This window comes from Polyergus mexicanus, unplaced genomic scaffold, assembly GCF_030449975.1.
Source record: "Polyergus mexicanus isolate NDT 795.1 unplaced genomic scaffold, iyPolMexi1.0 SCAF_5, whole genome shotgun sequence".
NCBI classification, from domain to species: Eukaryota; Metazoa; Arthropoda; class Insecta; order Hymenoptera; family Formicidae; genus Polyergus; species Polyergus mexicanus.
Window position 1 is genome coordinate 11,594,146 of NW_027223325.1, and position 21,619 is coordinate 11,615,764.

Here is a 21,619-nt window from a genome sequence, read left to right on the forward strand (position 1 = left end):
CCGAAAAAATAAGAGAATAAAAGTTCCTTTAAAGTTTGCGCTATTTTGGATATAACTTATGTAAAGGCAGCTTTTTTATTATCCACGGAAATTGATTTTATGCAGCAGAATAATATTTTTGATTCGACAATGCGATAAAGCATGAAATTTTTCTGGAAGACCCTTAATTGTCTGGTCTCGAATTATAAAATAACGTGTTGCATAAAAGAGTTGCTGTACGTATAATAAAGAGGGACTATTTTCAATTGTGATTTTCTAATGGAGCAATTGAATAATTGTATATATAAGCATATAATAATCAAAAACATAACATACATTAGTTTCGGTCGTAAAAAAAAATGTCGATGCTTTAATATTTTCTTTTTTTTTATTTGGTTTTATATTTATTTCATCTTATTTTTTTTAAGAAATGAATATTCTTTACAAACAATTTTAATAGTTTAAAAAAAATCCTTATTAAGTTTACTTTTGTCTTACTCTTATAAAGGTACTAAAATCTTTCACAAGGAGATACATAAATATGTATTTTAAAAATTGTATCGATTTTTTTCTTAGGGTGAGAAAAAGAGTTTTTTTTTACATGTGATCAATGTTTATTTTATTTTATTTTTTTTTATTTTTTTTTTCATAAAATGAATATTACGATATCATGTAATTTACATGTTTTCGTTCGTAAGATCAATAATGAGATTTTGATTCTATTCTTATTTGAAGGAGGAACGAGTGTAAATAAGTTATTTTAATTATTTCAGATCAATATCGCGACGATTTGCACAATACAATCTAATTATTTTGTCCCGCGCATTCTTCTCTTTTTATTCCGGAGAAGGATTATGTGTCGTGTATCTCAGTAATAGGCCGACGACGATGGAAACGAAATCCATGCACTTTTTTGCAATCCGCCAGCTTGATTCGCTAGACATACGTGTCTTTTAGAAACGTTCTCCGAAATATTGTACAGAATGACAGCGAGAACGGATCGCGTTTCTCGCTTTAACGAAAACGATTGTAAGGACGTTGTTAAATATATTTCGTCGCTGTTTTCTTTTTGACAAATAAAGTAGAGTGTCGAGATTAATTGTTATGATAAATCGATCGTTAAAGTTTACTCGAGGAACAAATCCTAACACGGGATTCGTAGGAAAAATATTTCAAGCAGCGCGTATCGTAGAACATATATAGAACATAGAATAGCAAGAGGATATGTATATAGATATAAATATATATCACTGCCGTATAACACACATGTTGTACATAATTTATACAGGGTGATGCATGAAAAGTAGCCCGGTGCCTTCATCGTGTCTCTTTCTCTATATGTACGGCAATGATGAAGTTTTATTAATAGTAAAAAAAAGCAACAAAAATGATGAAGAAGAAACATTCTTTAATAAGATAATTTTCCAAATAAAAAAGATACACATATATTTGTTACTCATTTATTACTGATGAAACTCTCGTCAACATTTCGACGTTCTAAGACTTGTTAAGACCTATCTATCTTTTCTCGCATCACTCCGTAAAATAGACGACCACTTTGCGGCGATTGTAATCGATTTTAGCTGTATTTTTCTGGCTTGGTCGAGATCTTGTTAGTCACAAGTTCACAGAGAAGTAAGCAAATACATCAAACGATATGTGCATGGAAAACAATAGTCTGTGTAACATACCTTGAATACCTTTAATCAAATGCAATTATCTTTCGTACGATTCCTTTTAATTGACACACACGTTTCTTCTTTTGATGTGTTTCTTCTTTTCTTTCCTTTTAGATTATATAATTTTAGCTAGAATGTAAAAAAGATGATTAAGTTCATCGTTTAGAAAATTATAGTTTCAACCTAAAAGGAACAAAAGCTCGATTGTGTGGAGGAAAATATAAACAATTGCTCGACCGAATCAAAACTTCTAGAGTCGACAAAGCGCATGAAATATTGCTTTGCATAAATCGATTCGTTTTTCATCATTTGCATATAAAATTGTCGAGATAAAATTATCGGAAAATCGAGAGAGCTAATTTACGAAATATTATAATATATATTTCATATACTTGGATACATTCGATTATATAAAATATTTCGTTAAGTATTCATCTTTTTATAATATAATGCTTACCCGTTGTGTTTTGCCATTAAATATATGAAAACAATACTAATTTATATTATGATCTATCTATACTCGAAAATTTCAAATATCTTATTTCGTACGCGTATTCTGTAGAAATATTTTTCTAGTGACACTAGTAACTATGTAGACAAAATTGTACAATCGCAGAATGCATATGATAGAGAAATGAAACAACAAATCCAATGTGATTGATGCCATATTGCTGTTTTTTATAGTCGGCGCGGGATTGGTTGATTTTTTTGGCGCGTAATCTGATACGAGCTTTAGTCTTTAGATTTTACACGAACAAAGTAGGTTGAGAGGTATATTTTAATAATTATAATTATAACTATATTAATAATATGTTCTTTCGTCTCATAAAACAAATCGAGGAATATAAAATTCTCACGGTGGGAATTAAAAAAAAAACGTATGATACTGCATTTCGATATCGAAACCCTCTTGAAGTTATATACATGGAAGAATCCTTTTACCAAGCGCGCGTTCGCGGTTAGTTAGTCCCAAAGTTCGCCACGGACGCGCCACATGTATCCCAGATTCGAGAAACGTATCTGAATCTGAATTCTGAATCTCAACGATATCCTGATCAGTCCCGACCGACCAGTCCTGTAATCGTAGGCTTTCTCCGATAGTTACGAGCTGGTACGCGTGTGTTTGTGCGACCTGGTGATTCGAATGTGAAAAGGATCTCGTCGTATATCACGTTATATACCGAGATCTAGCGCGGCTTGTCTGTCACATTCCGGGAATGTACGAAACGCGAATGATAATAAGGCGGATATCGACGGCGGATCTCATATTTACGAAGCGCTCGCCGCGATAATACAATAATAAATCATCGTCGATCGGATGCAGGGAACGCCGACAGCAGCCACCGATCCGAAATTGGGCGTGTGTCGCGTATGAGAAGGCGATCGCTTGAGCGAGCGCACGCGCGCGCGCGCGCGCGCGCAACACATATACGACGGGGGGACACGCACGGTGGGCTTTTGACGGATCCGTGACTATTCGCCCTGCAATGGCGCCTGGCGACTCGCCTACTTTCTAAGCTCGCCGCGGTGAGAGGGGCTACCGATCAGTCTCGCGTTCCACAAGTCGGATTGTCGGACTATATGTGATCGTCGATAACGCTGTTTAGGAGAATTGGAATTCAGAAGAGTCCACGTCTCTAGAGTAGAGTTTCTCTCTTTCTCTCTCTCTCTCCACCCGACGAATATATAATCGCGCGCGCATGCTGTTCTTCGCGGCGATGTATCAGCCTCGCGACAGGACGTCCCAGGAGTCCAGGATATCCGGAGAATGCGCGGCACCGCCTCGGAGCATTTCCTCGCGGATGTGATCCTTTCTTCAAGGCTCGTCCCTTTTCGCGTTATCCAGCCAACGATTCCATGGCCTGTTCCGCGCCTCTACGCTCTGTTGTCGTCGGGACGACACAGCTGACATAGATCTGGCAGTTATGATTCGATGTTACGGATGTGCTGCAGCGTCTCGTAAATCCCTCGTGGGTAATGTATGACACGCGGAATCATCTACGACACTACGACGGTGACTGGAAAAGTGCGCGCGACAATTCCTCTCGACATCTCTCGATCGTTCAACGCCTAGATATTTAGGGATCGCTTCGTAGAACTGTACGAACTGTAACGTATTCCTTCGCGGATACGAATCCTTGTACAGCGATTTCGGTTGCGTTGTTAAATGCAACGAGGAGGAGGAGGAGGAGGAGGAGGACGACGACGACGACGACGATAGAGACAAGAACGAATCAAGCATGGGAAACTGTTTCAGCAACCCGACCGACGTGGAGAAGGAGAAACCGGACAGGATCGGTAATCCCAGCATCGAGGCGGTCGCGTCGCAGGTTAATCCAGTGCCTACGCCACCGCCTGATCCCATAAGGCCGATCCCGCAGATCCCGGATACGGATATCGCGACCGCAAAGATATTCGTTGCTCTTTACGATTATGACGCTCGTACGGACGAGGATCTCAGCTTCAGGAAAGGAGAGCACCTGGAAATAATCAATGACACCCAGGGCGACTGGTGGCTCGCCAAAAGCAAAAGGACCAGGCAGGAGGGCTATATTCCCAGTAATTACGTCGCCAAACTCAAGTCAATCGAGGCAGAACCGTGAGTCCCGTTGTGACTTTAATTAAATCGTTTGAGGCGATTATTTTTTATCTCCTTGTAACATGGAGATAATTGAAACTAATACGCATGTTTGTGATAATAATACATGCAACGCGTTTAATATCTTATTATAAACAGGAACCCCGTAGTTTTATTGTACAGATCATATGTGATTTTTATTTTGCAATTAATGTCTTTGAAATTGTTCACTCGCGCACGCGGTAAAGAATTGTTAGCGATTAAGAGGAAGGAGACGGGCAGATTCATAAATGTCATAATGCTAATTTGCATTTACAGGTGGTATTTCAGGAAGATTAAGCGAATCGAGGCCGAGAAAAAATTGCTTCTACCGGAAAACGATCACGGCGCGTTTCTGATAAGAGACTCCGAGAGCCGGCACAACGATTACTCCCTTTCAGGTAACGTCATAGGACGGTAATAGAAACTACCGGTCGTGTCATAACGCGCGTCCAGTGCGATATCGAATAAATGAATAATGATTGGGCCGGGAACGCGAAATGTAGCGCGCGATCTCTGCGAGAAAATTGCGAGGTCGTTATTTAAAGCGCCGGAGTGGGATGATTGTTCGATGATCGATGATTGTTTGCATTCCAGTGCGCGATGGTGACACAGTAAAGCATTATCGTATCCGTCAATTGGACGAGGGTGGCTTCTTTATCGCCAGACGAACCACTTTCAGGAATCTACAGGATCTCGTGGAGCATTACAGCAAGGATGCGGACGGTCTATGCGTTAATCTGTGCAAGCCATGTGTGCAAGTAAGTTTCAACAAGTAGCCGACGCACGATCGAGAGCCTCCCGATGCAACATGGATGATAATTAATTGATAAATAATGATCGACGTGACGAGAATAGAGGAGGAGTTTAGACAGGATCCTGCATTTAAAAACATCGTACATTCGGTTGTCGTATCGAAAGTTTCATTTATCGCCGAGTGAGGCAAATCTTTATTGATAAAGAAACGATGATCGCTTTCAGCGAATTTATGTGATGTAATATTAAACCTGATTACGTATGTTTTCACGAAAGAACCGGCTTTGATTGGACGTTGAATTTCATTGACATTGAACGAGACGTCGAATCGATCTTAGATAAGCTTTGATTAAAACGTACAACAAAGAAGAGCACGCGATGCGACTTTAAATTGCGACTGAAATCTTTTTAACAATTGCACATACACATACCCAAATTGGAGCGGAAATTAATGGAAATTTTTTATTATGTATAAAACTCGATAATTTTTTTTTATTTATTTATTGCCTACTAACATTGTATAAACTGTCTAAGCTCCAACACTTTTGCAAAAGCAACGATACGATCAATACTTGCTCGTGCCCCCCTTCCTCCCCCCTTACGATTGTGATAATCACGATCAAGTATATTATTACTCTTATTATTGTGTGTGATATTAAGATTGATATATTTTTTTGTCATTCTTTTTATTATTATTTTTCTACACTCTTTCATTATTGTTAGCGTTATTATTACTGTTGCGCGATACTTTGAAATTACAAATTTAGAGATATAATACATTCTAAAGAAATATTTACAACATATCGATTATATCTACTATGATTTCCTTATTCTTGGAAAGTCGCGAGTAAATGAGACTTAATAACACGGCAAAAATGAGATATATTTTTAAATTTATATGCTGGAAAAAAATAAAGAGATATCAGAAATTTTTAAAGCACTTGATAAGCTAACTTACTTACAAAAGTTCGATGTCTGAATAGATTGTGTTTGTTTGTCTGTTTATTGCTTGCCCTTCCTCCCGGTGGATTTTCTTGGTAAATTGAATGTCCTAATATATGCCATAATACATCGTTTTTTGATTCTGTTCTTTTTCTCGACCTTTTAAAACGCTTCTCCATTTGATTGCGTCTGGCCTGTACACACAAGCACAAGCCCGTTCTATATGGGATTATGTTTCAGAAGCAGTAGATTGTCATTCACTTTGAGATATCTGATATCGTGTAAAAGCTCTCTGTACACATTTGATGTAATTTCATATATATTTACAAGTTATCACAATTCCATCAATTCACTTAGCATCCTAGAGACACCTCGCGAGAGGTGCAATGTAAAAATAGGTAAATATTCAGAATCAAGATTGGCAGCACATACGAAAGAAACAACGGTCTTTCCTTCCAATGCGAAACGTCACTCTTTCGCCTGTGAATAACAATTTACACACGCGAGATATTTTCTATTATAAATACGTATATAATCAATCTCTCGCCATACTGATGTAAAAGCAAGACTCGCGCTTGTCGGCTCCAACGTTATGTGTGTGCTCGAAATCTATATCTATATACAGGATGTCCCAAAGGCGTTTCTGTATACGTGTCTCTTAATTGAGAGGCAAACGAGCATGCTATCACGTTTAGATTATACAGGATGTTCTGTAGCGAAACCGGGAACTTTGTCAGCGTGTTCGAGAAATAATTTTAAGCAAACAAGTTCGTATACATCATGAATCGATTTGACTTTTGTCAAGAATGGAAAATTTATATTAATATGTCAAAGTTATATATTTTTATACTTAAATTTTGTAATAATCGATAGTGCAGACAAACTTTTTTGTTTAGTCTAATCCTCTAATCTCCCGAATGTCGATTTCGCTTCGAGATACCCTATATATATATATATATTGTACATATGCGTATTTCTGCGATTCGCGTAATCACAACATGCTTCTTTTCTCACAATTAGCTATATGACATATTTGAGACATTCTGCATAATATTATTATTATATTATTCATTATTTCATTTTCATCTGTTTTCATCTTTCTCTTTATTTCTCTGAAACGCATATCTCTTTATTGTTGGAACGATCTTGCGATCATATTAATTCATCCGGGATTGTGGGTGTTACTTAACACAATTGCAGGATACGGAGAGACATAGGTTTGTATCCGCGAAAACAGAAGAGTTAAGCGCTAGTGCTCTTTTTTTCTTTTTACAGTGTGCGTAGAATTATCCTTTATGCTTAGCATAGATTCTTTTATCTAAGGAGACGAAAAGATCGATAGAGCTCTCACCACATTAAAAAACAGCCGATAAAACACAAATTTCTTCTACTTGCACAAAATCGAGTCTCGCGAGGTTCCTTGTTTCGACGACGACTGATTCCCGATTTGGCTTTGTTCGACAGGTTGAGAAACCCGTAACGGAGGGTCTTAGTCACCGTACGCGGGACCAATGGGAGATTGATCGTTCGTCGCTGAAATTCCTGAGAAAATTGGGCCAGGGACAGTTTGGCGAAGTCTGGGAAGGTTTGTGGAACAACACCACACCGGTGGCGATAAAAACGCTCAAGCCGGGCACAATGGATCCGAAGGACTTCCTCGCTGAGGCACAGATCATGAAGAAGCTGCGACACGCCAAGTTGATTCAATTGTATGCTGTGTGCACGATGGAAGAGCCGATCTACATTATCACGGAATTGATGAGGAATGGCAGTTTATTGGAATACTTACAAGGTACGCAAGCACAAGGTACGCATGGTTTGGCTCCCTCATTGGCCTTTTTATTGATTCTAATTAAATTGTGTTCTACACACACAACAACAAAACTCAAGCTATACAAGCTCTTAAATTATAATTAAGGGAGTCTATAAAATGACGTTATTCAAAAATTATCGATGATTTTCAGCACCTTATTCTTTGAAAATATTAGAAAAGTCCGAATGAAAGCGTTTTAAGCTTTGAAAAGTATTGTTTTTAAAGAGAACAAATATATTTTTTAATCGTTTAATATAATGCATATTTTATTTTCTCATTAATTTTGCAAAGTGTCATCCCGAAATATTGCTGCAAAATCAATAAAGTTAATATTTGTATAATCATGTCTTTCTGTTGGATTATTGTTATAGCGCAATTGTGTACTTTCTTTTTTTTCCCCTTTCCTTTTTCTTTTTAGGGAAGGGCAGAGGTCTAAAATTGCCACAACTGATCGACATGGCCGCACAAATAGCCGCTGGTATGGCGTACTTGGAATCGCAGAATTACATCCATCGTGACTTAGCTGCTCGTAACGTTCTCGTGGCAGATGGAAATGTCGTTAAAATCGCGGACTTTGGTTTGGCTAGACTCATCAAAGAAGATGAATATGAGGCTAGAATAGGAGCACGCTTCCCTATCAAGTGGACCGCGCCTGAGGCCGCCAACTATAGCAAATTTAGTATTAAATCCGATGTATGGTCGTTTGGTATTCTCCTTACTGAATTGGTCACATATGGTAGAATACCTTATCCAGGTAAGTCCTGTATTCTAAGCTTATTCTTTCTTTATATGTTCTTAATAAAAAGTTGCATAACGTAAATAAATTCATATAAAGAATTGACCTTGAAGTTTCATTAATTTCAAAAAATAAATGGAGAATGTGAATCTTATTTCTTAGGCTTAGTGATATTCGGTTTTGCTATAAAGAGAATGCTCGAGGATTCCGAAAATAAAATATCGATTCACGTCCTTATTGCAATTCATTCCTCAATTTTCGATTAAAGTAATTTGGCATCATAATAAAATGTAAACGCGTTTTTTTCTTCAGGTATGACAAATGCTGAAGTTCTTCACCAGGTGGAGCATGGCTATAGAATGCCGAATCCACCCAATTGCCCCGAGACGCTTTACAATATCATGTTGGAATGTTGGAACAAAGATCCTATGAAAAGACCGACGTTTGAGACACTTCAGTGGAAACTCGAAGACTTCTTCACTATGGAGGGTTCCGAATACAAGGAAGCATCTGCGTATTAAGTAATGGATATTTCTCTTCGTAAAAACGATTCTTCCTTCACATTACTCTATTGAAAGATGCAGTCGATGTTGTTATATCGATGACGATCATTACAATCTTTTTCATTGATCTATATGCAAATTTTCACGGTACTTCTGGAAAAGTACCGCGACCTTTATACTCGAACGATCATGATCATTTTGCGGACGATGGTGATAGAATAATTTTATTTAATGATAGTTTTTTTCTCTTTTTTCCTCCATCTTCCACGATTTTCTTTCTTTTTCTCCTTTTTTTACATTCTTGTCTTCGCATATTGTATCTGCCATAAAGCTCGAAGATTGATATTTGTATATTTTTACTTATATGACTTGACAAACATATATATTGGCATTTTGATATGCTCTATCGTCGCGCGGCGACGAGGTTTTAGATATCGTTTTAGACCGCAGTAAGAATGTTATACACACATAGACGTTAAATGGCCTTTGTAAAACCGTTTATAAGTGTCAGTTAATGTGAGATAGTGACCTCGATCATTCGTAGGAATGACAATTCCGAATGATGATGCCGCGCGATCGGCAATAATAGCGATGTAATATATTCGTGTGTACGATATTAATATTGTATTTCCCTTATTACAATTCCCGTACGCATTACGTAAAGGACGATCAAGAGAATCAATCTTTCGATAAAACTGTACTACCGACAATGTTAAAAGGACAAAACGACGGACCACGGATGCACAACTTTATCATTCCTTCTCGTTCGAGCGTAACGACTCGGAATTCCTTACGACGAACTTTCGGGAGATAGATATACGAAAGTTTCGCCGACGAACGATCTTGTGCATACAGTTTGCATGTGTACGCGAAGATTGAGGATTTATTAACCGGTCCGTCCAAGAGAATGCGGAAGACTGTTGTGTCCTTGCGGCGACTGCATTGAACGACGTTATACCCTTTCGTCTATTTGTCGTGAAACCATTAGTACTGACTCAGCTAACTGCCAGCTAACGTTTTCTAAGGTACACTTGTTACTTGTAACATATAAGATCACCTTTCGCAAGTATACACAAGAGTGTACGCATCTACGAGTGCACATGAAATATCTGTGTATCGGAAATGTTTGCATCTGCTATGAAAACGTGGAGAATCAGTATATCGTCAAATATTTTTTAAGTATTCCAAAAAAGAATGTATTTACATCACATTGTTAATCTTTTGCGGAGTCTCAAGCCGAGATATTCTCAGCACACGCGCGAGTCACTCGTTTGAAAATGTAATGCAATCCCATCTATCAGATTGACCAGAATCACATTAAATTCTTGAATGACAATTGTCTTCATACAAAAAATAAACATAGTTTATCACAGATAGTTTACACAAAAAGGTGACATTTTTTCGGATTTACATGTATCATTCACATTTGCTTTTTCAATATCAAAAAATATATTAGATATTTCACACATTTATTTATTAAATATTATATAAGATTATAATTAAATATATATTTATTATTTATTCATTAATTTTTGTACATTAAAAATTAGCTAGCCGCACATCACATAAGTATAATCAGACCAATGGAAGATCGCCATATCAATCGGCTTGAGATCGCAAAGAGTTAATCATTATTTGGTTATACATTCACGTATATTATCTCGAATTTATCATTTTTATATATTTTTATAAATCGTGTTTAAGAGCGTTTTATTATACTCATTTGTCGCGTGATTTTTCACGTTAGCGAGTACGTGATTCGAATAGTTGAAAATAGTTATTATGCGGATAAAAGTAAGTGGATAAAATTGAATATACTTCATAAATGTATGCATCCATAACGGTAAATGATGTAAAATTATATATAGATATTTTAGCAATATGTTACTCTCTTTTAATACATATGCGCGCACGTGCGCGCTCCACACACATACACATACACACACATGCAAAAATATGTATGGAATGTGCCAAAAAACCATCGCCATTCCTTTTGCCTATCGATTCTACGACGAATTTCGAGTCGACTTTTATTGCAATAAAAATTTTACTGTAAAGACTTTTCTTTACGATTTAAAAATTTGTTCCATTAACTTCGTTTTAAGAAATAAAGTGTCAAAATAATATTACGCTGATAAGAAAAAATTTTAGAACTACTCTAGAAAAGTCAACTCTAATTTCGTCAGAGAATATGCCTCGGAGATTTGATGCACAGATCTCTTACTAAACACTATACACATGCATCTTCTGTTCTGAAGAAGTCAGAGCTGTGTTAATAGTACCAAATTGATCGTGAATTTCAAAGAGGTGTGCTCACAGGCGATATCATTAATCATACGATAAATTTTTATAATATTGTTATCACTTTTTGTAATGATCAATTTTCTTGTAGAAAATACGATTTCCTTCAGTAAGTACTATCCTCAGTTGTAGAGAAAAACCACTTAAAATTAGTATAAAAAAAAAAAAAAAAAGTTATTTGTAAGAAAACAGATTCAAGCAAGTTATTGTTCATTTTGAGAAATTTTCAAATATCGCCAAACTGTATGCAGAAAATTATCAAGAATTATCATTTATGATAGCTATAGTAAGAACTAATTAAGATAAAGAGACTATATATAATTAAGAAATGTAATGCAACGATTACAAGCACAAAACGGATGAAAGTTTACTGGAGCTATTTGTTAATCTTTATCCGGGCAAAGTTTTTTTTCTATAATATTGGAAGGATAGAGAGAAGCGATTTCCTTTCAAATAATTATGTATAATAAAAACCTGTGACGAGTGAAGATAAAATTACATTAGATGTATAAGAAAAATAATCGACAAAATAAACAGAACAGTTTTGTTTACGAAAATGAAATCATTCGAAAACCAACTGTCAGATATCGGCGAAACTTGTATAAGATAAGAATTATTCCAGATAGTTTATATATCAGATGTCCCATTTTAACGGAAACAGCTGAAAATTTTTCGTATATAAATTTGATATTCTACACAAAAACTGGATGAGAGAAAAATTTTATAAAAATTCATCAACATCAAAGTTATTTGTAGACAACCTGAATAGAGCTTTTACATTTCAATTTAAAAATATCTTGTACAAACATCTTTTATGCTAAAAATTTCAATTAAGGAAACATTTTTTGTAGGATATTAATTTATGTTTTTATTAAAATGAGACATACTATATATAAAGAACTTTTTGGCATAGAAGACTATTCTCAATTTTTGATTCCAGCAAAATTTGGAACGCGTTTAATCGTCTACAATAATAATTAATTAATTTTTTTTTTTTTTTTTTTTTTTTTTACAGGAGAATAAAATATGAAAAAGATTTCTCTTGTAGCAACATGAACGAAGAGAGCGGAATTCTTGTAGAAGTCTGGACATGGTTGCTCTATCATGTCTGACACACGAGGACATTCACTAGACATAGTACATGTAAAATCACCAGACCTACAGGCGCGCGTCGGCGACAGGTGTCTCCTGTTGTACACAGGTGTGCTGTTCAGTCGGCCAGTGGTGGTCAGCGGCGCGCATTCGTGCGTGCGTGCGTGCGTGCATGCTTGGCGTGCGTGCATGCTTGCGTGCATGCGTGCGTGCTCCGTTCCGTTCCGTTCCGTGCCGTGCTATTCGTGCCGCGAGAAAACTCACCTCCTCCTGTCTTTCACGAGACGCGGGTTCCGTTCCGTTTCTTTCGCGGGCGAGGTGAGATTTTTCCCCGCGAGAAAGTTACGGGAAAAGAAAAACGCGGCCTGACGCCGCGTATGTGTCGGAGCTGTGTGTGAATAATGACTCGACCGAGGCGCAAAGTCATCGACTTACTGAATACCGAAGTGCTGAAGAGAAGTGAGTGAGACTCGTCTCTCTCTTTCTCATTCTTTTTCTCCCTCGTTTTCTTTATAATATCACGTCGTTTTCGGATAAAAACTAGAATTTTTATACGCACACGCCCAATCGATCGGAGAGGATCATGGATCCGTGTTGCGGTGGGATATTATGTTAATCATCTTTACGGTCACAGAATGCGGGAGGAAGAGCTCGAGATATCACTCAAGGTAATCGCGGGACTCAACCGTGGTCTGTTCTATTTCCTTTCAGTTTTCGGCCATATCGCTCTCTTCGTTGCATTTCTTCATTCTACTCTTCGTTCTTTTCCATTTTTGAATCCACCAGCCTATGTATTTCTATTTTATTCCATGTGTAGAAAGTATATAACGAGAAGAGGCCGGCGCGTATTCCTAAAAAAGGAACGGACGCATTTTTATATAATTCATCGTGATTTTCCATCGACGAGAAAAGCGGCTCTTCGTTATAGCGTGTCGTTGCGTTACGAAGAGTTATTACTTGATTCCACGGCGAGGCCACAAGTTCGCCGATCGCGCCGGATCGGCCGCGCCGCATTTTTTACTTCACCTTCTCTTAAAACGTCCGGTCCTCGTCTAACGATGAGTAATTCGTTTCACTCGAATAACTTTCGGCAAATAGGTGTTGTAGACTTTCGACGAGATGACCTTCGATGTACGAATCCCTCGAACGATTTAAAGATGATTTCGCAAGAAAAGACTGGAATGGAATTTTGAAAATCTAGAACAAAAAGAGAGAGAATGATATCTATTGAAATATATCTGTATAAACGTCATTGTATAATTATCTTATTATTTTTAATTTATAAGAAGAGAAAATTAATTCAATTTCCTAGATTATTTTATCCATGACATATGTATTGTATATGATCACGTGCGAATTATTAATAATATTTATACGCAAATTTATCACAAAATTTCTCACAAAATCTCTTTATTTAATCTTCTCTTTGCTATACAAAATTTGCCGACATGAGCAAAGAATGTAAAACGCTCGCAACCCCACCGGAAATCGACTCGATAAGTCTCGCACGCGATTAACACGCGAGTTACAATCGGGTGCCGTGACTGATCGATTGCAGAGATTCGAGAATTATATATATGTATATATGATTGAGAGATGGGATACAACAGTATAAAACTCGATGTAATTTTGAGAATGAGCTTCCAGTTTAAAGCATGAATATAAAATTTAATAAAAAAAAAAAAAAAAAAAACAGAATCAATTTTCTATTTGCAGGCATTTGCGTGACATTCACGTACGATCTTGCATCTAACTATTCAATCGCACAGATGTGCTAAAGTAGTATAAATAAAAAAAGAGAGAAGAGAAATAGGGAAGCGCGCGCATATAGAATCTCTCACGCATACGAGCTTGGTGCTGCTCCAGTGATCTCTGCTTATCTTTCGATTGCCGGTAACGGTACCTGCTCGTGTTTTCATCGCGCCGGTCACCGGAGAGACTACATGCTTATATACGCCTTTTTTTATTAATATTATTTATATACGGTGTTCCGGAATTATCGAAATACCGTTCCTTCAATCTTTTTCCGTAAAAATATCGAGGATGATGTCATCATCTTTCACAATTTTTCAATTTTTAACATTATATATATTTTTGCAATTCAGTGTCAAATTAAGATGTCATTCAATCGTTATTTATATTACGTTTCTTTATTTTTGGGGTTCATTTCTGATCAAGTTACTCGCATGGTATTTCGAATTGTACACTATTGTTCCGGGACACCCCGTACTTTCTTCATATCATTTCTGCGGTATATTACCGGATTCCAATCGAACGAGGAGCGCGGTATGATGGTCCGTGGTTTATGGCTATATCGGAACGATTAAATCAGGATGAGGATGATATTGATGCAAAATATTCTGGTGTGCCTTATATAGTCATTAATTGCAGTGCATCGACGTTCGACTTCAATATATACTCTCGTACATACACGAGCATTCCTGAGATACTCTCTGTGATGCGGGCCATATATGTCATTTTGAATTTTAAGTCCTAAATTAGATGCTCGCAGAAGCCAGGAGATCGTTTTCGGCGACCGGTTTTTTTTATGGCCTTTACATCTTTATCCATGTAACCCACTTCTCTTACGCGACATACCGTATAGATGGTATTTGGCGAAATTATTTGGAACACATTCCTCGTCGATCGTCAATCTGCAAGAAGCGAATTTATTGAGAATAACTCAGCATTAATTTTTTTGCCAAATTAAATTTTCAATCTTTCGAATATTAATTGAATGATCATTTCTATTATTCAATGCCTATTAATCCATTTACTTTGAGGACAGATAAAATCTATTTAAAGACAAATTAAAATTGCATTAAGAGTTTTACTTAAATTTAAAATAATCCTTTTGCCATGATTATTGATATTCTTCTCTCGAGGTATATATTCTCCGCGAATAAAAAATAATATTTAATATTTTTCTTATTTAGGTGGTGATAGTGGGCAACGGCGCCGTGGGGAAGTCGTCGATGATTCAAAGATTTTGCAAAGGTACATATACGAGGGACTATAAGAAGACGATCGGCGTAGACTTCCTGGAGCGTGAGATCGAGTAAGTAATCGCTCGTGCGTTGCGTGTCGAATCATTTTAATTGAAAATTACTTGACTTAACAAGACTTGACATTCGGAACAAAAAATAGATTAAAATTTTAGTCTACAATGTTATATTAACTTATTATTAATTATGAATTTTCGAGACGCAACGGGGATTATTGAGAAAATTTCGAGAAAAAAGAAAATAACGAAAGAATATTTGTGACATTTAGAGCGCAAAAAAAAATCTAAAAGCAGACATTTCTCGAATACTTTCAAAAATATTTTTAAACACAATCGTGGATGTGCTATAGTACAAATTAAATCGATTCGAATATTATACCAATTTGATTATTAATTGTCGATCATCATACTGCTACTTACATGTATACGGTTTCGAGACGCGACGTGTCTAAGAAAAACCCGATTTTAATCATGCCAGCGCGAGCTACCGTGGGATACTTCTTGCATCCCCCTTCGAATATTCAACGATGTAATGTCGGTCAATGTAGAAGGAAATTTTTGTTTCGTTGCATATGTGTGTGCGACCCATCTTTTAATATCCATCATATCAATCACTTTTTGCATTCCTAGGAATGAAATAATTCGCAGTAACGGTTTGAAAAATAATTCATAAATTCACAAAAAAATTATATATATATATAGGATTAAAATTAGAAAATATATAAATCAAGATTAATTAAAATTGAGATGAATTAAATTAGAAATATAAATTAAGATTAATTAAGATTAAAATTAACATTTTATAAACTTTGCATTATAATGGCATCTTTTAATTGACGACTTTAAAAAGATTTTTAAAGTCGTCGATTAAACGATTTCTCACGAATATCGATTGCTTTAATAACATATGGATAATAAGTATGTAAATAAATATGTTTTGTGCTGACATATACAGGGTCGACAGCGAGGATGTAAGATTAATGCTGTGGGATACCGCAGGACAGGAGGAATTTGATGCTATCACAGCGGCTTACTATCGCGGCGCTCATGCTTGTGTCCTCGCTTATTCGGCCACCGACAGAGATTCCTTCGATGCTATTCCGTCGTGGAAACTCAAAGTACGAGTCTATAAGAATAAGCTTCATTCGATTCTAATTCTTCATCTTTAGTTCTCCCTGAAATTTAATTCACGAGAAAATTAATAAATGGAAATTCATAAAAAACTAGAAGAATTACTTAATACACACAATCGAATTTTGAGGCACTTCATGTAATCTTTCTAAAAATTTTTTTTAAAGGTAGAAAATGAATGTGGAGAAATTCCCACGGTCCTGGTGCAAAATAAGATCGATCTCGTGGAACAATGCGTGATTGATCCGTGAGTAATTTCAATCAAATTTCTTGGAAAAAAAAAAAAATTTGTATCTATAAAACGAAAACTACTTGGTATATATTACAGGGACGAAGCTGACAGGCTCGGCCGCGCCTTAGGCTGCAAACTCCTACGGACGTCCGTGAAGGAGGATATCGGTGTGATGAGCGTCTTCCGGCACTTGGCATCGCGGTGTCTGCACGAGATGCGTCGCTCCGACGACGACTATCAGGACGACCTAAGATTGTACTCCGCGGAACCGAGATCGCCTTCCGTCATTAGTACGAGTAGTTTAATCGCGCTTGTAAAAGTCCGTAATATTCACTTGTAAAGTGGATGACGTTGCATCTTTTCTTACTTACAGGTGCGTTCAATCCGGACGGATCAATGTGTGGCCGTAATGCCGGTAATGGAACGATAATCCTCCGACCGGGCGGTAAAACGAAGAGTCATAAGAAACGAAATTTCGTGAAGAATGCTTGTAGACTCTTGTAGCTATTTTCTCTATAGTATACGCACGTACGTATATATAATATAATATTACATTGCGCTCACAAAATATCGCACGGAAGTGTATACATGGTATGTGTGCCTTGTAAATATATATAGTTTATTCTGGTAAGCGAAACATGGATGAGTGATTTTACAGTGTCCAACAGTGCAAAAGCTCGTCAAATTTTTAACTAATGGCCTATGGTAAAAGTTACAACTGTAAAGAATACATAATATGCATATCACATTTAATGGGAACTTCTTAATTTATATGCAATAGAAATAATTATATTCAAAAGTTAACCAAATAGTGTAGATTACAAGATACAGAAAAAAAAGAACTAATCGCAGACATTAAGTACAACTCTATGTGCATTCGCCACTGCGAATGGGAATACGTAATTTTGTAAATTTCTCTCGCCATATATTATCATATTGAATAAAAATTATCATTATATTTTTTTAAATTATACTGCATTCAAAGTTCTAACTGTGAAGTCAGGGTTATAATGCCAATATTAATAGAATATTAATGATAATAATATTATAATAATTATTTTATTATATAATAATTATATATATATATATTTTATAAATATATATAAATTATTATACATTTCTTTATTATATATGTTATAAATAAATATTATATATATTATAAATAAATAATTATAATATATATAATAAATATATATAATAATTATTATATAATAATATAATATAATAATAGTGAGATTTTTTTTATACAGATTAGCGCGACGATATTGATTATCTAAGTCTAACAATAATAAAATATCTGAAAAATTAATCATTCATTGTCTTAATTTAATAAAAAATATTTTATTATCTTTATAGTTTTTCGTTTTTTTATCGCTTTACAAATGCCATTAATATTTGAAAAATTTATCATTTGGAGTGTAAATGAAGTGAAAAATAAAAAAATATTTTACTTTAATTTACTATCGACATCATTTTGCATTGTTTTAAAAGCTGATCAGATACATATATTTGAAAAATTTATCATTCAATGTGTCTAAATTTAGTGAAAAGTATTTTATTATCGTCAATAATAATCAATAATAATAAGCTCTATAAAAATTTGAAATTAAAATTGAATGAAATACGAAAAAACATTTCCGAAACGTACTACGGTTTAAATAATAAGTTAATATAAACCACAATCTCTTAAGACAACTATTATAGTAAGTTACTTAATATATCTATTGTATATGTTATATACTCTTATGTTTATATTATTATACAAAATGAAATCTTTGTACATTTTGCTAAAAATAAAACATGACACATCAAAGTCTTTGATAATCGCGCGCGTGAAATCTGAAAGTCTCATCTCTAAATATCCATAGGATAAGAAAAAACGAATAAGATACTTAAAAATTTTCAAATAAATATTAATTATTGAATATCTGAATTGAAAAAAAAAAATTACAATGAAATGGATTAATTGTCCTCATGATCCTAGAAACTGATATTTCTTACTGATAATAACTGATGTTTTACATAGCAAATGTACAATTATATCAAATAAGAATATAAAGATCCACTTATTTAACTTTCAACATTCATATAAGATTTAAGATTCTGCATTTGTATACACATTTTTTTTAAGAAACTTCTCTTTATTTCAAAACGTACATATATTAGGTCTGAAAACTATTGATCAAGTTTTCTTTCGCGAGCAAAGATATTCTTTTTTTTCTAAAGAATGTTAAAATGCTACATCTTAAAGGGTAAGTTCGGAAATTGTGTAAGAAATTATCAGAAATCAATATCATATCACTCTAATGTTAAATCCAATTGATTGCTATGTATTCTACATGTCCAAATGGTGTACGCGGTCTGACTTACCCGCGAAAGAAAATGGAAAATTTAGTGCAAAAAATAACACGCAATTTGTCCCGAGTGTTCCCTAAAATCGCTACGATCGCGATAACGCCAAAACTTTGGAAAACTTCGATATTCCGAATCTGTATGAAAAATGAGGCAGACTTATCTGCCAAATAATCCCTTGTTGTTTTCACTGTGTCATTTCCAAGATATGCATCTTATCAATATAATCGAGTAATCCCTGCAACCTCTTCTTGATTCGTTTCTGATCATCCAAGGTGCATCCGAGAATGGCAGTCTCAAAGATTTTATCCGAATGACCCATACCATGGGAAGAACACGCATTCATAAATTCTGCGCATCTTTGTCGAGTGCTACTTGGATCGTGGCGCAAGTTTATAATCAAGCCATCGATTAAGCCGTTAACCTGAAGCAAATAAAACGACGATTGATCACTCATTGAAAATTTGTATTTTCATACAATATGATCGCCGAATACCTCACATACCTGATGTAATGCTTCCTGCTGTACATGATCGCGCTGAACCGTAACTAATACATCTACAGTCGAACAGCGCATAGACAATCTTTCTGCATACCTCAAAACATCATCCTTATCAGCTATACGAAAAAGAAATATCGTTACTTTAATATTTCTTCGAATGTATTCTTTTCAAAATAAAAAATAATATCATATATAATAAGTTTACAATCAATATTGGAATATTAGAATTATTAAACATACATGTATTAAAATGTCTTTATAAAATAAAATTATTATATTAACATTTTAATACAATATTATTATTATTATATTGTTACCATTGTATTTAAATTATATTTGTATAGAAATAGAATTCTAATTTATTTGAATTCAAAAAACGATTTGATTCCAACGAGTTTTGACAACGTGACATATTTTTATATAGAAATTAATCGACACATTTTATACACAGAAACAAAAAAATGTCTCAATCATACTGATACGTAGATAAAAATATATATCTCCGTTTTTTTATCACATTTCTAGAATATCGTCTTCCATCGAGAATATAATTGACATATAGTTGACATAAATTATAGCGAACACTTACGCTCCTCGAGACTGATTAATATATCATTGTTCCTAAGCGTGTCCAAGGTCGTCAATAAAGTATCCTTTTCCTCCTCGAGTCTCGCGGCATCCTTCCGCAATTGTTCTACGTGCAGCTCGATCTGATCCAACAGACCGACTAACCTGTCTTTCGGCTTCGGCACTTTACCGTGTTGCTGTTGTTGTTGTTGCTGTTCACTCTCCATACTGTACGTTTTACCGTTTATTACCGTCTCAAACGAACAGCGATCTCTAATCGGATTTTGCTTGACAACGTCGATGCGAACGCGCGCGCGCACGCCTCTCTCATCCAAAATCGCTCACGCGATCTGCGTCAAGATCCGCTACCCGCTACGTCGAGCTGGTTTATATGTCGCGTTACATGCACGCCTCTCCTGATATATCGCATCCGACGCGAAACTTGTATAGGATAAAGGAAATATCCGCGACCTCACATTGACTCTTACTTCCTAACGGCGTTTAATTAAAGTTGATAGGCGTGAGTAATAGCGCAAGAAAACCACGAACGACTGATTATATGCGATATGTCAATAGTATAATATATATCAGATATTGGAACCGGCAATCTTTTCCTCGTACACGCGATTAAGATAGCTATAGATGTCACACGCGTATACAATCGAATAATAATCGAATTGATTCACATCCGGGAAGTGTGATTCGATTCCGACGCTTCTCGACGTGACGTATTTTTATGTCCGTTTGACATTTCTTTATATCTTCCCTCCCAACCTAGAATGTTTACATATATTCTTTTAATGATAGAATTATTTAATGAAATATATTTATACTATATTGTCACAGCGTGATTATTGCGGCAGAGAAATTATATTTTGATGATGCAGGAATTGGCAACGCCACAAAACAGCTGTTTTAATTTGGAAAAATCACAATTGCATCTGATTGCGTCTGATATTCTATATATATATATATACGAAATAAAATGCCTGTGTGTATATTGTAAAATAATAAAAATGATTGTGTATGTATGTGTGTACAAAATATGTCCACGATCGCACATAGTTTTGAATTAAATAATTGAATATAAATATAAACTCTCTCTCTCTCTCTCTCTCTCTCTCTCTCTCTCTCTCTCTCTCTCTCTCTCTCTCTCTCTCTCTCTCTCTTGTCAGGATTAGACAAAATAATTTTATAAAATATATAGCAACAATGGAAGAATTTGCGATAAGGAATCTATAAGTTGAAATATATTATTTTTATCTGTATTCACGTCGCCAGCGTGAATCCTCTATCTTGCCGATTGGACAGCTGCTGTCAAAATTATATAATTTCAATTTCAAAAAAATTTCAAACTGTTTTAATATTTCTACTCATAATTATTATCAATATTTATTCTCTGAATTCTTATCT

General features: G+C 35.3%; 3 protein-coding genes and 1 long non-coding RNA gene across 8 annotated transcripts; 2 read left to right on the top strand and 2 right to left on the bottom strand.

Annotated features, from left to right (window-relative positions):
- The first annotated feature begins 2,670 nt into the window (after positions 1–2,670).
- Src42a (Tyrosine-protein kinase Src42A) lies at positions 2,671–11,860 on the top strand. 3 transcript variants are annotated; one of them, XM_070295544.1, is made up of 6 exons: positions 2,671–4,257; positions 4,555–4,676; positions 4,873–5,036; positions 7,444–7,780; positions 8,205–8,540; positions 8,835–11,860. In XM_070295544.1, exons 1-6 carry the CDS (start codon positions 3,899–3,901, stop codon positions 9,041–9,043), a joined length of 1,527 nt encoding a protein of 508 aa, XP_070151645.1. In that variant the 5' UTR covers positions 2,671–3,898; the 3' UTR covers positions 9,044–11,860. The 3 variants fall into 3 exon arrangements, with proteins under 3 accessions (XP_070151645.1, XP_070151644.1, XP_070151646.1); XM_070295543.1 differs by having other exon boundaries at positions 2,672–4,257; positions 7,438–7,780; XM_070295545.1 differs by having other exon boundaries at positions 2,673–4,257; positions 7,438–7,765.
- Positions 11,861–12,226: 366 nt separating this feature from the next.
- LOC138933507 (uncharacterized) lies at positions 12,227–17,062 on the bottom strand. Of its 2 annotated transcripts, none has more exons than XR_011446973.1 (6): positions 16,880–17,062; positions 16,457–16,597; positions 15,843–16,048; positions 14,850–15,072; positions 13,376–13,615; positions 12,227–13,269 (listed from the first exon to the last, which is right to left on the bottom strand). It is a non-coding gene; the product is annotated as an uncharacterized lncRNA (long non-coding RNA). The 2 variants fall into 2 exon arrangements; XR_011446972.1 differs by having other exon boundaries at positions 16,866–17,062.
- On the top strand, positions 12,492–17,794 carry Rab23 (RAS oncogene family member Rab23). 2 transcript variants are annotated; one of them, XM_070296256.1, is made up of 6 exons: positions 12,492–13,086; positions 15,355–15,476; positions 16,378–16,540; positions 16,721–16,800; positions 16,882–17,104; positions 17,159–17,296. In XM_070296256.1, the coding sequence occupies exons 1-6, from the start codon at positions 13,054–13,056 to the stop codon at positions 17,213–17,215; spliced, it is 678 nt and encodes a 225-aa protein (XP_070152357.1). In that variant the 5' UTR covers positions 12,492–13,053; the 3' UTR covers positions 17,216–17,296. The 2 variants fall into 2 exon arrangements, with proteins under 2 accessions (XP_070152357.1, XP_070152355.1); XM_070296254.1 differs by having other exon boundaries at positions 12,506–13,086; positions 16,882–17,075; positions 17,159–17,794.
- A 484-nt stretch (positions 17,795–18,278) lies between these two features.
- Positions 18,279–20,955, bottom strand: LOC138932956 (BAG family molecular chaperone regulator 2). The gene is made up of 3 exons (XM_070295302.1): positions 20,229–20,955; positions 19,643–19,755; positions 18,279–19,561 (listed from the first exon to the last, which is right to left on the bottom strand). The coding sequence occupies exons 1-3, from the start codon at positions 20,431–20,433 to the stop codon at positions 19,325–19,327; spliced, it is 555 nt and encodes a 184-aa protein (XP_070151403.1). The 5' UTR covers positions 20,434–20,955; the 3' UTR covers positions 18,279–19,324.
- Positions 20,956–21,619: the final 664 nt, after the last annotated feature.

What these genes read in the sequence shown, in the direction of transcription:
- Src42a (XM_070295543.1), top strand. Translation starts at nt 3,899, where the DNA reads ATGGGAAACTGTTTCAGCAACCCGACCGACGTGGAGAAGGAGAAACCG. An exon ending in CAACGATTACTCCCTTTCAG is followed by an intron (nt 4,677 to 4,872) that starts GTAACGTCATAG and finishes TTTGCATTCCAG; the next exon opens with TGCGCGATGGTGACACAGTA. An exon ending in ACAAGGTACGCAAGCACAAG is followed by an intron (nt 7,781 to 8,204) that starts GTACGCATGGTT and finishes TTTTCTTTTTAG; the next exon opens with GGAAGGGCAGAGGTCTAAAA.
- Rab23 (XM_070296254.1), top strand. Translation starts at nt 13,054, where the DNA reads ATGCGGGAGGAAGAGCTCGAGATATCACTCAAG. An exon ending in GAACAATGCGTGATTGATCC is followed by an intron (nt 16,801 to 16,881) that starts GTGAGTAATTTC and finishes TATATATTACAG; the next exon opens with GGACGAAGCTGACAGGCTCG. An exon ending in GAGATCGCCTTCCGTCATTA is followed by an intron (nt 17,076 to 17,158) that starts GTACGAGTAGTT and finishes TCTTACTTACAG; the next exon opens with GTGCGTTCAATCCGGACGGA.
- LOC138932956 (XM_070295302.1), bottom strand. Translation starts at nt 20,433, where the DNA reads ATGGAGAGTGAACAGCAACAACAACAACAGCAACACGGTAAAGTGCCG. An exon ending in ATTAATCAGTCTCGAGGAGC is followed by an intron (nt 19,756 to 20,228) that starts GTAAGTGTTCGC and finishes TTTTTCGTATAG; the next exon opens with CTGATAAGGATGATGTTTTG. An exon ending in AGCAGGAAGCATTACATCAG is followed by an intron (nt 19,562 to 19,642) that starts GTATGTGAGGTA and finishes TATTTGCTTCAG; the next exon opens with GTTAACGGCTTAATCGATGG.